Source organism: Tympanuchus pallidicinctus, unplaced genomic scaffold (assembly GCF_026119805.1).
Source record: "Tympanuchus pallidicinctus isolate F22 unplaced genomic scaffold, pur_lepc_1.0 scaffold3, whole genome shotgun sequence".
NCBI classification, from domain to species: domain Eukaryota; kingdom Metazoa; phylum Chordata; class Aves; order Galliformes; family Phasianidae; genus Tympanuchus; species Tympanuchus pallidicinctus.
Genome location: NW_026294747.1, coordinates 78,546,435 through 78,561,871, shown reverse-complemented (window position 1 = coordinate 78,561,871; position 15,437 = coordinate 78,546,435). Strand labels below are relative to the sequence as shown.

At 41.6% G+C, this 15,437-nt stretch overlaps 1 protein-coding gene across 1 annotated transcript in view; it reads right to left on the bottom strand.

Annotated features, from left to right (window-relative positions):
• The window catches only part of CUBN (cubilin), a 132,036-nt gene extending 117,012 nt beyond the window's left edge, over window positions 1-15,024 (bottom strand). The window contains exons 1-12 of the mRNA XM_052696991.1: window positions 14,767-15,024; window positions 14,473-14,602; window positions 14,017-14,109; window positions 12,705-12,743; window positions 11,850-11,951; window positions 10,811-10,914; window positions 7,602-7,728; window positions 6,119-6,287; window positions 4,846-4,977; window positions 3,301-3,396; window positions 2,640-2,761; window positions 1,159-1,345 (exon numbers count right to left, since the gene is read on the bottom strand). Coding sequence (XP_052552951.1) covers window positions 1,159-1,345; window positions 2,640-2,761; window positions 3,301-3,396; window positions 4,846-4,977; window positions 6,119-6,287; window positions 7,602-7,728; window positions 10,811-10,914; window positions 11,850-11,951; window positions 12,705-12,743; window positions 14,017-14,109; window positions 14,473-14,602; window positions 14,767-14,885 — 1,420 coding nt within the window. The 5' untranslated portion in view covers window positions 14,886-15,024. The remainder of the gene's footprint in view (window positions 1-1,158; window positions 1,346-2,639; window positions 2,762-3,300; window positions 3,397-4,845; window positions 4,978-6,118; window positions 6,288-7,601; window positions 7,729-10,810; window positions 10,915-11,849; window positions 11,952-12,704; window positions 12,744-14,016; window positions 14,110-14,472; window positions 14,603-14,766) is intronic.
• Window positions 15,025-15,437: the final 413 nt, after the last annotated feature.

The following is a 15,437-nucleotide window of genomic DNA, read 5'->3' as shown; positions in this document are numbered from 1 at the left end:
AGCTAACTCCAGATTGAAATCTCAATTTTCCCATCTACATAAATAACGTTTTGAAGCTAACATGATATAACATTTTATTTCTCAGTGGTGGTGCATCATAGAAGTATCCTTCAGATGCTTCTTTGTCCTGTATATAACCTTGGCTCAGATATCTGCTGCTGATTACACCTCTCATGATAGACCATGGTCTCTTCTTCTCTTACTGAGCCATTCAATGAGTGGCAGCTGTGAATGGAAAATCCACAACAGCTATGGAAAAATATATCCATAAAGCACCCAAATACAGTGTACATGGAGCTGCCGTATGCAAGAAGCAAATGTAGTTTAACATTCAGCTGACAATAAAGCAATATTCAATTCTAAGTGCACTGATATATTTTGTATGAAGAAATGGTAAAAAAAAAAAATTCTGTTTGAAGTTCCCTTTTAACAACATCTCACAATTTCCCAGATTCAAAATTATCATAATAGAATGTATCACTTTTGCATTGATTAAGAACTAAAAGAAATATTGATACATTGCAATTTGTCACTGGATATTAAGTGATCTTTTACACATTTACATTATGAATTGTTAAAAAATATTCCTTATGTATATCCTTAATAACAACAAAAAAAGATCCTGTTTAGAAACATAAGGAAAATAGAAAGAGCTTGAAATAACTCTAAAATAGCCTAGATTTCACAGCAGCTGAGTGAAAAGTTCACATTCCACATTCTGTGAAAAGTTAATCTGCTTTCTTCACATCAACTTGCAATAAATATGAGCCATCTGACAGATGGATGCCACAGGGACACTCACTGGAATGCTGTCCTGTCTTAGCTCAATTAAAGTTACTGGCAAAAAAACCCGAAGCATAACAACAGATACCGAGAAGAAATTGCACAGGCAGGAACTTGCAGTCGTTCTGTAAAACTCCAAGTAGGCCTGCTACTCCATTACACTCCAATGGATTAACATAAAACAGCTGTAAAGAAAAATTAACTCCAGGAGACTTTGGATCAGAACTTATAGCCCACCAAGACAAGGGTTGTTTGTTTGTTTGTTTTCCCCCCTCTCAAATCTTTATTCTTAAAAACAAAGTGATCACATAGAGCAAGCATTTACAAGCTGAAGTCTGGCACCCATTTCAGCTGAGGAGGAAGTTGCTGACATACCATGCTGGGCAGTCTGGCACTGTGGTCCTGTCCAGGCACTGGTACACTCACAGGTGTAACCATTGAGCCCATCCGTGCAGCTTCCACCATTCTGGCACGGGTTGCTAACGCATTCATCGATGTTCTCCGTACAGTTAGAGCCTGTCCAGCCTGCACTGCACAGGCAGAAATATCCAGAGGTCACTGCCTACAGATATGAACAAATGCAATAAATCTAGTGAGCATGGGTCACCTAAAAGAATCAGTGTGGTCAGTAGAAGGACTGATATTTACACTTACTTTATGTGGAGATACCAGAACAAACAAATCATTTAGAACGTAATGGCTTTGATGGTTAGTGGTGAAAACCAACATAAAGCCACAGCCTAATCCAATTACCTAGCTCTTTTTTCTTCTATCAAGTTATTTATTTGCAGAGCTCTGTCTTCAGAAAGTCAAAATCTGCATTCATTCAGAAAACTACTTGGCTTTGAAATGATCACATTGGAAACAAGTCAATCATGTTATCTATAACTTATAAACAGCAAACCATGGTGGCAATGGTTTATAAATCGTTTCTCTCAAGCCTGTTTTCATGGAAGTCTGCTGTTGCATTGGCAGTCACTTAATTTTAACTCTGAGGGTTGTTAAATAGGAACACTTTCACTGGCTACTCTGTATTATTCCTGCTTCTTTCCTATTTATTTTCCTCAACCTTTACTACTTCTTATACACAAGTTTTTCCACATATTTAATTTCTTATGACTTCTTTCCTCATATTTCTTGCTTTTTAGATATACTTTTTACAAGTAAAGCAGAGTGCAGTATATCAAGGTACATGCTAACTGCCATCTTTGATGTCTCACAATCAATATATTATAATGGATGAAGTGGGATGGGGGAGATTGTCTCCTTTAGAAAAGAAAATGCAATAATATCATATGGTCTGTTTCCACCCATTTAATGATTCTGTTTCCAGAACTATTACAGGGAAGAAACAACATGGACAAACAAGATCAAACATTACTTGAACAACAAATGTTCTATTTGGAATGCTTCTACGAAATCATCACTGTAAATATCTTCTGCAATAGAAGAATCTGAATTCTCAGATCCATAGCACAGACTTCCCAAAGCACAGAGGATTTCATTCAGAAAACCAAACACCTTTATAAGATCCATGTGGACAAACTAAATGGTCACTGTGCATGAGAACAAATTCACACCACCAATCAGTAAAGGACAAAAATGTCCAACTCTGCCCAGCCAGCATTCCCATCACTGTTCTGGGGGTACCAACTCTCCCTCCTCTAAGGCAGCCCGATAAGAGTATCCTGAAACCCTCTCAATTTTCTCCAGGTGTATCTGCTGATCTTTCACTCCCACTGACTTCATCTCATTACCTGTAGCAAGCCTGCACTCAGATTCCAGTCTCAGCAATCTCCTTGTTGCTAGCAATGATAATTTCATAATGTTGTCACTGTGAGCAGTCCAGCACTTACCAAGCACTGACCATTTACACAAGGGTTTTGCAGCTGACAGATATCAGTAAGAGGAGAGCACCCATTTGGTCCATATCCACTTCCAGTGTACCCAGATGTGCACGAACAAAATGGCATTAGTCCTTGAGATGTAAGGAAAAAAATAGAATATAATTCAGTCCTCGTTACAATGAGGATACCAACCTTGACCGTAAAGGTCCTCAGCATTTTGAAGCTGAGCCATCATGCATTCTAAATTATTAGATCCGATTCAATCTTATTTTGATTCCTGTCTAATTTTGGTACCTGCCCTGGTCTGTGTCCAGTTTGGTCATGAAAGTTTCTGTGTTAGTATGTGAGAGTCCAAACTTAATTTCATGGGAAGCATTGGAAGTAGTCAAAGAATACAAAGGAGAAAAATGGTTAAAGGCAGCTGAAAGTAGAAAATGGTGATGACCTTAACATTTTAATGACTAGGTCTGCTCTTGGGTGTGAAGCTTCAATCTCTATCAATGTTTGCAGGAAGGCTGGCTTTACCCCATACCTGTTTGTTCTCTTGAGGAAGGAAAAATCTTCTCTCTTGAGAAGATTGTGGAGAATGGGTTCTAGGGTAAATACATTGCTACAAAGTGGGTTCCTTGGGATACTGATAATACTTACAGTCCTTAAGCTAATGTCATACCTGGAGTAGAGGTACAGGTAGCCAATGGATGGCACCCTCCATTATTTATCGAGCAGCTATTAACCTGGGTACACGTTTGTCCATCTCCCTCATAACCTGTACAGAGGTAAATCTTAGTCTGCAACAAACTATGTTCTCTGTGCATCAACAGCAAAACAAGCATCTGTGAGAAAAAAACTTTTAAGTTGTAAAATTACAGTCTGTGCAGTTAAAGAGAGAAATCTGAGATAGTAGATAAGGTCTGGCATATTTATTATGTTCCTACGTTATAAGGATGGATTATGAACTTAACTAAATCCTTACATGACTTTAGAAAAACATTATACTAGTATTACCCAAATATAGGTGAGGTCAGAATGAAGCCATTGGAGCTCAGTTCTATCAGGGCATGCTGATGTAACACTGTGACACAATGAAAAGGGCAGAAATGACAGCCAAGTAGCAAAGTCCTAGGCTGCAGCAAGTGAGTACGTGCTCAGATGTGGCAGCCATGGACACAGGAAAAAAAAAAAGAAAAATATCTGCTTCCCCTTTGCAGGCAGGGATTTCCAGCAAGATACCTTTGCCTCCACAGCCAAACCTTAAATGAGGTCTGGAAAGTCCTCTCAGTCACACAAATGCGCTGCATGCACCTGAGCTCCCCTGACTTGGCCCTGCCTTCCCACCAGGTGCTCAATTACTTGTTCAAAGCTGTGATTTAGCATTTCTGCTACAGCTACCCTACCTATACTTCTGCACCCAGCCACCTCCAAGCAATTCAAGGCCTCCTGCTTGTGCGGGCTGCCCTTGGGTTACAAACACAATGTCTGCTTCCTCCTGGGAGGCTCCTGGAGGCAAGACAAAAATGCTGAGGCACAACTGCACAGTTGTGGTTCACTGCACCATATCAAGATTAGCCTGAGGCCATGTTTCCAACATGGTGATAGAGCTCTTCAATACCTACTAACAGAGAGCCTTCACTATCTACATTTTGCTGCTATTTAGATAGATAATTGGTAGACCAATTGGAAACACTTTTTCCTGATAGTATTCACCTTACTGATTGCATGCATCTTTAAACGCATTTTAAGCCAGAAATTTTATGGACATTGTCACCATTTCTGCTGGTTGACCTGCACTGTGGTGGAAACACTGCCTTCTTAGACAGCATTCAAGGCACGACAAACAATACCACTGATTTATGGCATACCAGATACTCTTTCAATTAATATGTAGACAATTACATTACTATCATAATTATGCAGTGCCTGTCTCCCCATAATTATCTTTCCCCTCCCTACCCCCCCAAAAGGAAGAATCTTGTAAAAATCAAGGCTTTACCACTGCCTACCTAGTACAAGAGAAACATTTCAGATGGTGCATCAACAGACACCTGCTCAACACAGTGTTAATAAATAGCTGCAGCAATCTGACGATACCGCATTCAGTATTACAGCATTGTTTTGTGTATGTTAAAACTGCCCTACAGCTTTTTCAGTATGTAATAAAATAGGATCAAATATGTTGATAAAACTACAGATAGATTTTAAATGATGAAGATTCAACCTGGTGGACAGACTCCACAGCGGAAGGATCCTATTGTGTTGATACACTGAACCATTGGTGCTGTTGAACAGCCTCCATTATCACTTTCACATTCATCGATGTCTTGGCAACTGTAGCCATTTCCTTGCCAGCCTAAAAAGAAGCAGAGGAAAGACGTTAAAATAAATTTTAAGAAAGTGTGACTTTCTTAATTGATCAGATCTTTCCTTAAAGCAGAAAAATACGACTTTTGAATTTCCCTTCACTAACACAAGACCTGTTCCTCACATAAACAATGATAATTAAGGCTAGTCTTCAAAATAGTTTTCAAATACAACAAAGAGGAGATACACATGCAAGTATGCTTTATTTTAATGACACTGTGGATGTTCCAGAATCAAACACAGTTTATTTAATCTAAAGAGGTAGAAATTCTGGTTCAGTACATACACGTAATTTTCTCATCAAAGCTTCATTGTAGCTCTGGTTAAATACTTCTAACACTTCTCCTACATCCCTCCTGTACATACAATATAGCTGACTCAGGAAAACAGACCATAGGCTTCATGGCTTGAAGGGATAATTAGATTTCTGTTGGGGTTTCCTTAAGGTAGCAGACATATTAATTGAGTCCCACACATGGTGGATAGGATTCACCTTACCTATCGCACTCCAGTCATTCTGAGCTGTAATGCTGTAAAACATCAGAAAGCACAGCAATGATAACAGAGCAGCAAAGTCCTAGGCTGCAGTAAGTGAAGACATGCTCAGATACAACAACCACGAGGACAAAAATACAGGAAAGAATCTGCTTACCTTCAAAAGGCTTCAGGTACACAGGGATCTCCAGCAAGATACCCTTACCTCCACTACCAGCCTTTACCTGAGGTCTGGAAAGGGGTGGATCCTGGCTGACCCCTTCCAGTCACTCAGTTTCATTGCATACACCTGAGCTCCTGAGTTGGCTCTGCCTTCCCACCAGGTGCTCAATCACTAGATCAAGCTGTGACTTAGCATTTCTACTACATGTTAAAATCAGTGAAAAGAAATAGGCACTTCAAGAATTTAATTTGTCTGACTTATTTAGATGTCCATTTAAGGATGGGATAAATCATGCTTTAAAATCCACTTTCCATGTTATGCAGATAAGACATAACATCTACGCATTTATTCTGCAGAACACAGATCAAAGGTCTTCATGAAATTACTCCTACATGGATCTTCATTCTGCTTATGACAGCAGTCCTACCTGCTGCCATCCCTCCCAGCATGAGAGCAAGGAAAGACGCCATACCTGTGGGGCAGGGATCACACGAGTAGGAGCCGAGTGTGTTGTGGCACCGCACAAGTGGATTCTGTGAACACGGAGGGTCAGGAAGGCTGCATTCATCTATATCAGCACTGCAGATGGGGCTGCCAGGAGGGGACATCCAGCCAGCGTCACAGATACAGCTATACTTGGGCTGCACATATATAGTGCATATTTCAGAGGAATGGGAAAGGATAAGAGTTCATTTTATAAATCATCTCTTAAACTACAGCAAGAAAGCTTTCTGAGCGTTGCATGGTTTGCACATTTTATTTCTGGAATTGCTTTGATAGTGTTTTCATTTATTCCTCTTTCTGAATTTAACTATTTAAATAGTGGAAGGAGCAGCAGGCTCATTTATTATGTTCATCAAAGTAACCTGTAATTTACCCCAAGTCTTCCAGAGAAAATGAACAGTAATTATGAACTGTACATAAACATACTAAAATTCATCAACTTGCTTTGTATATAGGGTAAACAGATCAGCATAAGCAACCTGAAATCAGCTTGGCTGTTTTCTTTTAAGCAAGATTTTCAGTAACCTGTAACATGCAGAGCAAATTGCAAAACATTTTTTTTTAAATGACAACAATTTTCTCTTCCAGTCTTTGCCAAAGGCTAGATTTCAACATTTACCTAGCTTCAGTCCAATTAAACCTAATGGGAGCTTTATTGTTGACTGACGTAGGAACAGAAACTGTTAAGCCAAAACTGAATCCTTTTGAAAAGATTTCTCCACAAAAATGGGCAGAAAGCAACTAATGGGGTGTGAAGACTTCTACAAATCGAGAAAAGATTACGTTAGCACAAAGAATACTTGGTGTGTCTGGAACAGTGCATGGGTGTATAAGGGTGCTAAGGAGTCCAAGTCTGCCAGAGTAGTTCTGCAGGGCTGCTCTGATTGGAAAAAGCCAAAGCTGGCATCTTCCATCCATCCCTTCGGAGGGAACACCTTGTACCTAGATTTTCCCCAAACAATTGTCTGGCTTGTTGCAGAAGGCTGTTCAAGTATATGCTTACATTCGCCCAGTGCAGACACTTGGACTGCTCAGGCTTAGAATCAGAGACCAAGTCAAATGGACAGTAATGAGCACCAAACACAGGCAGCAGCCACCAGACCACCTGTCAGTGTTCCATTGGTATTGCTTTTCCCAAGGAAAATAAGAACCATATTTGTCCTTCTGAAAAATTTCAGTAATAAAATATTCCAGCAACTTCATATTGCACTCCCCAACAGCAAGAATATTATGTTTTGAATGACATTTTGGGTCAAAAACACTTTGACAAGTATCTTTAACAAGACACAAGGCATTTGCAATTCTTTCTGTTGTCCTTGGGACATCACAGAGATTAGGTTATTTTGTACAGCGGCATTTCTTACTGTCTTCCAGCAAGCAGTGCATGCTACATAGGTTTGTGGCACTCGGTGGTATTTGTGCTGTATAATGAGATGCATATTGCTTCTTACCTCGTTGGGGGTGTCTCGTTCTGCATCAACACAGGTGCCATGCTCACAGAGCGTCTGAGATCCTTCCTGACAGTCATCAAACTTTGAGGCACAGTAGGGTCCATAGGTTTCTGGAGTACAGGAGCAGCTAAAGGTAAAAGCAGGAAGAAAAATCGAAATGTTTTCCAAGTATAGCACATGAAGGCCACGTTTTTCCAATAGCAAGGGATTAGTCTGCACTCTCTGTGTGATGTTCCTCACAAAATCCCTGTGTATTTCATAATATTGACAGTCCCATTAGTAACCTTGCACAGTAGCAAAGCTTTCCAGTAAGGACTCAGGAATCACACAGGACTCGTACATGTCCATGGCTGACCACAGTATCTTGTCACAAGCACAGGACCAGGAAAAGAGATGTCTAACACAAGGCTTCAGCAGAACATGAGCCTGGAAGTTTGCACTTCAGCCAGAGAGCACCTAAAATTCGCATTTCACTTTGTGTCCCTCATATGTTGCCAGCTGCCTAAAGCTCTACCTCTAGCAATACACAGACATGCTTTGGCATCAGGGCTTGGTGCTTACCTCCTATCTACAATGCTCAAAGTCCCTGCCTAAGGAGCATCCCTACTCACCTTCCCAAGCTGTCATTCCTTGCACTCCCACCAAAGCAGTACTGTGCCAACTACAGCTGACACAGCAGCTTTTTCTTTTTCAACCCGCAGGGCCTACCTTGGTCATAGCATTGCACAGACACAACAAAACTGAGAGTTTCTAAGATAACTCCTTTTCTCTGGACCTTAATTATCACATGGAACAAATCTGAGAATTCAAAACATCACAGAATGGAGCCACAACCTACAGAAGGCCTCCAATCAGTTAGCTATCACCTTCAAAAAATGAAACTGATTTGCAAATGCTTATTTGCAAGTGGCGTGCTGAGGTGCCCGATTCTCATACAGTACTTTACGCATCCTTGCTCACTTTCTTTTAAGCTGGCCAGTGAAAACCACTCTACACAAGCACTTACCCACAGAATCAGAGAATTCCATTGCAGCTGATCTGGATGTTGGAGTGATTTATTAATACACTGTGCTATCCTTGTCAGGGTATCATGTGCTGAGCTGAAAAGGCAGTGTGATAAGCCAACTGCAGGTAATTGAACCCTACACTCAGGACAGGTGACCCTGATAAAGTTCAGTTTAAAAACGCCACAGTATCTTAATGCCTGTGTGCAGTCTGCTGTACTGCAAATCTGCATTGTAAGAGTCAGCAGATACACACTGGGAGTGCAGCAGATCAGCCTGGGCATGCAGAGAGGTGGCAGGCAGGGAACCAGAGCAGTTCTGCATGTTCAAAGTACAGAGCTGCGCAGTCAACTCCAAAGGACACAGCAGGCAATCAGAGGCTCTGAAGGAGGATGAACATGGCACTGTCTCCTGCTCAGTCTGGCTAGGGTTAATCCATTCCCAATTTGATGCTGCTCAGCTTTGAGAAGCAGGTCAGGCTACAAGGAGCTTCAGCCAAACATCAGAGCAGAGTTGTGTGACACCGTGCTGGTCCCGTCCCTGCTAACAGCACATCCTGCGGAGGCCCCACTGCTCCAATTACCACACAAATGTCTGGTGGACGTGGTGACCCTCACACCTTTTGTCCAAATGGTGCAATGTTCCTATTGCGATGCTGACTGGGGAAAGCATTTCCATGATACTTACTGCTTCCTCATACCACAGTGCTTTCCTCTATTAGAGCTTGAGGCCTGTAACTAAAGGACCTGAGCAAAGAGGGAAGACTGCATTAGCCTCCATCTGATGGTACACCTGGCGATACCCCTGGGGGCTATGGAAAGTTAAATATCATTTTTTTTATCCACAGCATATGAAGGCAGCGGTGCAGGAGCGGGGCTTGCTGTACCCCACAAGAGTCAGCCACAGTGCACTATCAGAATGCATTTGACATCTGAGGAGCACTCAGAAATGAATACAGCAAGATGTGGCTGGAGGCTAGGAAGAAAATACAGTGGATGCAAAGAAAGGATAGAACAGTAATCCTGAGGGTGCAATGCAAAAAAAGCAATATCACAATTTGTATGACTCACAAAGAGATCCTCATTTGTGTGAGGTAACAGTGTAACATTTGTAGGAATGGCACTGGGAACAAACTTACAGGAATCATGACTGTGCAAACACAATTGAAAACACCTGAGAGAAGAGCAAAAGGATTTGTCTATCAAACCTTAATATAATCACACATCTGTACACTGCTGAGCACAGCTAGGAACAATAAGTAAAGGCAGGATGCTTTGTGTTGTTTCCTTCCTAAACATCTGTGTAGAGGATGGCTGCAAGGAAGCCACAAAGACCCTTAAAATCAAAGCAGAGCAGACATGCATCCCCAGCTCTATGCCATTGTGAAGCATGAGGAGCTGCATGAAAATTTCCCTTTTGTGAGGTTACTCCAAGAGCTGACAAAGCCAGGCTTATAAGCCTGTCTTATGCCAAGCAAATTTTTGTGCATGCTAAAGCTTTCATGTTGAAGCTGGAGACTAACTGCTTTGCAGAAGGATGTGGCATGCTATCCAGCCACTGCACAGGGAGAGCTTTGTATTACATCTGAAACTTGTTTATCTGAAAGTTGTTTATTATTTGCCAGTATGGAAAACAAGATGTGGGGTGTTCAGGCCAGCTTGCCCTGCGAAGAGCAGCATATTTCCCAAGGAGCTGAACAAGGTCTGCCTCTGGCTGGACGCAGCTGGAGGAAGGTGAACTGCAGGGAGCTGATGTCTCTGAGGCCCAAGCACCCTCCTGGCCTGTCTGCTACAGGCAGTACCTCTCCTCCCTTTGTCTGATGGGAGCTTTGCCTGTTCGGGAGCTTTCCAGCAAGTCATAGCCTTGTGGAGCAAAGCTCTTCTCCTGCCCACCTCATCCATTTCCTCGCTCTCCTCTGTCTCATGGGCAGGTGATAAAGGAGGGGTGATAATCTTCATCCCCAGTGTGGTTGTGTGACAAACCTGGTTCTTGCTGCCCTTTCTGTGTCAAAACAAGTAATATAAACACGTCCGTGGTGCACTTGGCTGTACAGTATTGGGGATTTTGTGGTCTCTCAGACTGAAATGGACTATGGTGCACAGAAAATACATCGACTTCTTTCCCAAACTTGTGCTGCATGGGATAGATGTTACAAACATAGCAGTGTTTTGTATAGAATTTTAGTGTATGGTTTTGAAAAATTACCTGTAGCTGCCTGGTGTGTTCACACAAGTGGCTCCATTCTGGCAGCCCAGTGCTGTTCCAGCATAAATCTGGCATTCATTAACATCCTCTGAGCAGTGGAGGCCCTAAGGTGAAATGGAACACCAGTTTATTTTCCAAGTAACAGAGAAATGAAGCAAACCATGGAGCCAAGGTTTAATATAGTTTCCAAACATACACAAACCACAGGCTGCTATCAACACAGCTTCCCTTATGAAGCATTATAACAGAACTCTATTGTTCAGCTGAGTTCTGCAATCCTGGCTATCAGTCAGAAGAGAGATGAAATATTTCAGATGTCTGCAGAGAGCATATGGACAGTTGAGTACTGCCACCTCCCCCTGCTTCCCAACTTAATAGCAAAAGGCTGAGAAAACTTCATTTCAGGCTGTTTTTATCAGGAGATGCTGTTTCATCAGGACAGAAAGCACATCAATTTTGACCCCAGTCTCACTGGGACAGCTTTCAGGCTGAGTGTCGTTGAGAAAAAATGGAATCGTTCCATCTCCAAATGCATGTAACAGCACCATAAAAGCCTTTGCCAAGAAGGCCTTTGGATTTCGAAAACTTGGGATGTGATTGATTACTGACATCTCCATTTGTTTTACTTCTTTGGGCTTCAATAAATGTCATTCCTTCCCCCATTCCCTCCATATGATTGTGTCATACCAGCAGCAGGTATGCAGTTTAGTCATCCTGCTCAGCAGAAAAGGAGGACATATTGTGTCAGACCACTGACTTCATGGGACATCACCTGTGTGTAACAGCACAGGGTCTGGCCCCGTGGCTTGGGCTTCCATCTTTTGGGGTATATGTCATTATTGTTGAGAATCAAATGTATTGCACTTAAAACACACAATGACTCTGATACGGTTATTTTGCTAGTCAGTGCACATCACCCCATCCCGAACAATCTTAATACACGCCTTGCCATGGCTGCAATAAGCCAGGTATACCCTTGTAGTTAAAATACACGTCACGCACTCAAGCTGACACACACTCGAGGAGGCTGAAGACTCACCCTCCAGTTGCTGGGACAGAGGCAGAAGAAGCCATCCAGCGAGTTCACGCAGGTCCCTGAGTTCTCACAGGGGTTGCTGCTGCAGGCTTTGCTCTGCAGTGTCTGAAACCCAGGAGCAGAGCAGGGAATTATCTTCCTTCTTATTTAGTGATTCTTCAGCATTTATTCTCAAGATGAACCCTTTATTTTTATCTTTTTCTGGGGGGTTCCCCCTCACTTTTTCTTTCAGCAAGATTAATTTGCAAAGCTTTGGAGCTGTTTTGAACATATCTGTACGAAAATACAACTAAAATATGATTTAGCATGACAGATCTGACACAGCATAGTGTAAGCCATGGGGTAAGAAAAGCTCTGCAAGATGTAAATACTATCAGAAACTGTTCCTCAATGACAGGCTGTTAGTGAGGCCAGAAGGGATATCTTCATTTCACATGTGACTCATCCAACAACTGCTTTACTGGCAGCGGTAGCTGTGGCTGCCACATGCTCATGGGGAAGCAGCCGGTTGTTGAAAATCAGATATTTCCCATGCAGTACAAAACCCAATTTGAGTTCTCTGTCTTTGTCTTCAGAGATCAGTGAAGGAAGAGTGTATTTTTCCTTGGTATCCAGTTGTTATTTTTCAGTCTACAACTGTTTTTCCTGTAAGGAATGCAGGCTCCTACACAGTTTATGTTTTGTAAGAAGGCATTTCACCTCCTTTACAAACCTTGGCTTTTTTTAATCTCCTGTCACCAGAAAAGCTTTTCCTGAGTGATACGTGAGAGGACAGAAACCATTTAATTTAATAAAGCTTACTTTGTTTATTTGGGTAGAGCTCTTTTCTGATCTTCAGTTTATTTCCCATGTACTCACCTGCTCTAAGCTTTGAAGTTGCATGTCAAGATTTGTGACCTGCAAGAGAAATTCAAATTAATTGCACTTGGCATGAGGGTCACCGCAGAGTGACTGGGTGCCAGCATGCTGGGTTTTCTTGAGTGTTTTTTTTGGGGACAAGAGAAGAGCTGCTCTGTGAAACCAGGTGATAATCAGGTTAAAATCAGGCCCCATTCTCTGGGATTTAAGGGTTTTATGCTGAAAAGCTGACGGCTTTTCAACAGGATATATCCAAACTTGCCTACAAAAAAAGCCTATCCTGTGATGATGCGTTAAGGTACTTACCTTGCTTAACATGGACCTGTTGGAGTTTGTCCAAAGGAGGACCACAAAAATGATCTCAAGGATGGAATGCCTTCCCTGTGATGACTGGCTGAGAGAGCTGGGGCTATGCAGCCTGGAGAAGAGAAGGCTCTGGGGAGAGCTGAGAGAAGCCTTTCAGTATCTGCAGGGGGGCTTTAAGGGAGAAGCTGTAGGTGCCCCTGTTCATTGCAGGGGATTTGAACCAGATAACCTTGAAGCGTCCCTTCCAACCCAAAATATTCTATGATTCTATAAACTTTAAGAATGTGAATACTCCAACAGGAAAGTTCAGGTGCTCACAAGAGTATGACAGACTGAGGTCTGAGGTGGCAGGCACACTGAAAGCCAAGGAAAAGTTCAGCATATCTCAGTTGGTTAAAACCACAAATAGCAAGAAGAAAATGAATCAGGGAATATGATGGATGCATACCAGAGCAATGTCCCATAAGGGCAATCTCAAAGGCTATAAAATATTTTCCTATAAGGAAGTCATGGCAGCACATTTAACATTTAAGCCAAGACAGATAAAGGATTTCCATCTTATATTTTTCTGGAAAAGAATCTTTACTATCTGAAAAGACTACTTCAAGGGTCTTTTGTTTCCACTGCAAACACCTATGACAATTTGCATCCAAGCAATGGCATGTCTATGTAACACGTATGGGAATATATATAGTCTATAGCCTGAATTTAGTAAGATTTGATTTCCTTAAACATCAGAGAACGTAGTCCATAGAGATGTCAACAGTGAGCAAAAGAATAATCCTGGTAACTAAAAATTATGAGAATTATAGGGATGTTTCCAGTCTCCAGATATCAAATCAGTACCTTCGATGTCAAACATACACTCTAAACTAATGTTAAATATGGACTCTGCTCCAGTTCTGAATTGAAGCCCAGAAATACCAAAATGAATCAGTAGTCACCTTATTCTGAGGAACAGAAAACTTGGAATGCTGCTGGAATACAACACAGGGGTACAGCTCACCTTGGAATCCAGCAGAGAGACTTGGTGGGACACATTCTGAGAGACTCCATTGGCTTTCTTAAGTTCTTGAATCTCTGCTTTATTTTCTCTCATCTAAATTATTAAAAATAGATGACGTGAAATGAGTTTTGCTTCCTCAGAAGCTTGAAAGCAAGCCTCGCTTTTTTAAAAGCTTGGGAAGGTTTTGTACTTTCTTCACCTTACTCTTATAAAGTCCTTCTGAATACAGAGAGCTCTGTTCCAAACACAGTTTAATCTTTTAATTACTTTATGTAATTAATTTATTACTTTACATGTCTGCAATAGCTCAAATATTACAGTGCTAACAGATATAACATAGAAAAACAGTTGTACCAAACAAATCAAACATTTGCTGAGAAAAATTCTGAAAAAAATTCAATTATTAATGTGCAAAACTGGAAATGAAAACACCTTAGGGATAAGTAACTACATCACCTGACTAAACATTTCTGCAAGATCTTCTTCATTAAGCTTTATTTTCCCCAGTGGCCCGGTTCTAAACTCAATATTTTTGCTGGAGCCAGCATGGAACACCAGGTTGCCCTGCTCTGAGGACAGACGAGGCCTGTTGTATTACAGAGAAAATAAAAATAAGTTAGTTGCACATATCTGCTGCCAAAGTGTAGATTGAAAAGACATGTGGTAAAATCATTCTGCTCCCATTAATAATGCTTAAAGCCTATCTTATGAGCAGATCCATTTGCAACTGCTAATAGCACTGGTACTTACTGTTCATCATAAACATTTCTTTTCTGCCTCTTTTTTTCATAGTGGTTTGATTCACAGCTCAATCCAGCAAGCAGTAACAACAAAACTAACAGCCCAGGAACAGGAGCAGCCCAAGGCATTGCTCTCCTCCAGCTGCGCTGAGTTTGAAGTGAAACCTCTTGTGCTGAATAGTACTTTTGGGAGCCAGGCTGCCCTTTGCTCTCACACAGCTCCTTATTCACAAGGTGCTCATGCTGCTGTCCTGTCCTATAAGGGTAATCTTTATCTCAGGTATCTTAATTGAAGTTTGACAGTGTACAAATAATCCAGACACCCAGTACATTTTTTTTCTTCTGCCTGCTGGAGCTTTGAGAGATAATTAATTCAGATCTGCATGTGTCTGATCATTGTGCTTTTGACCTTTGGACAGCCAAGCACTCTATGCCTCAGCACTGCACAGCCCAATGCGGTGGGAATATCTCACTAACTTGCACATTGAGAAAGGAAAGATAATTTGGTAACATTGAAAGGCCCAGAGCATTACCCCCCCAAAAAAATAAGATATTAAAACCACAGTGGCTGGCAAGGAGTATTTGCATAGAAGGAGCAGCTTCCAGCCAGTAATTCATTGAGCAGATGACATAAACAAGTTAGCAGTACCAAACAGCATCCCATGGATTGCAACAGCAAAA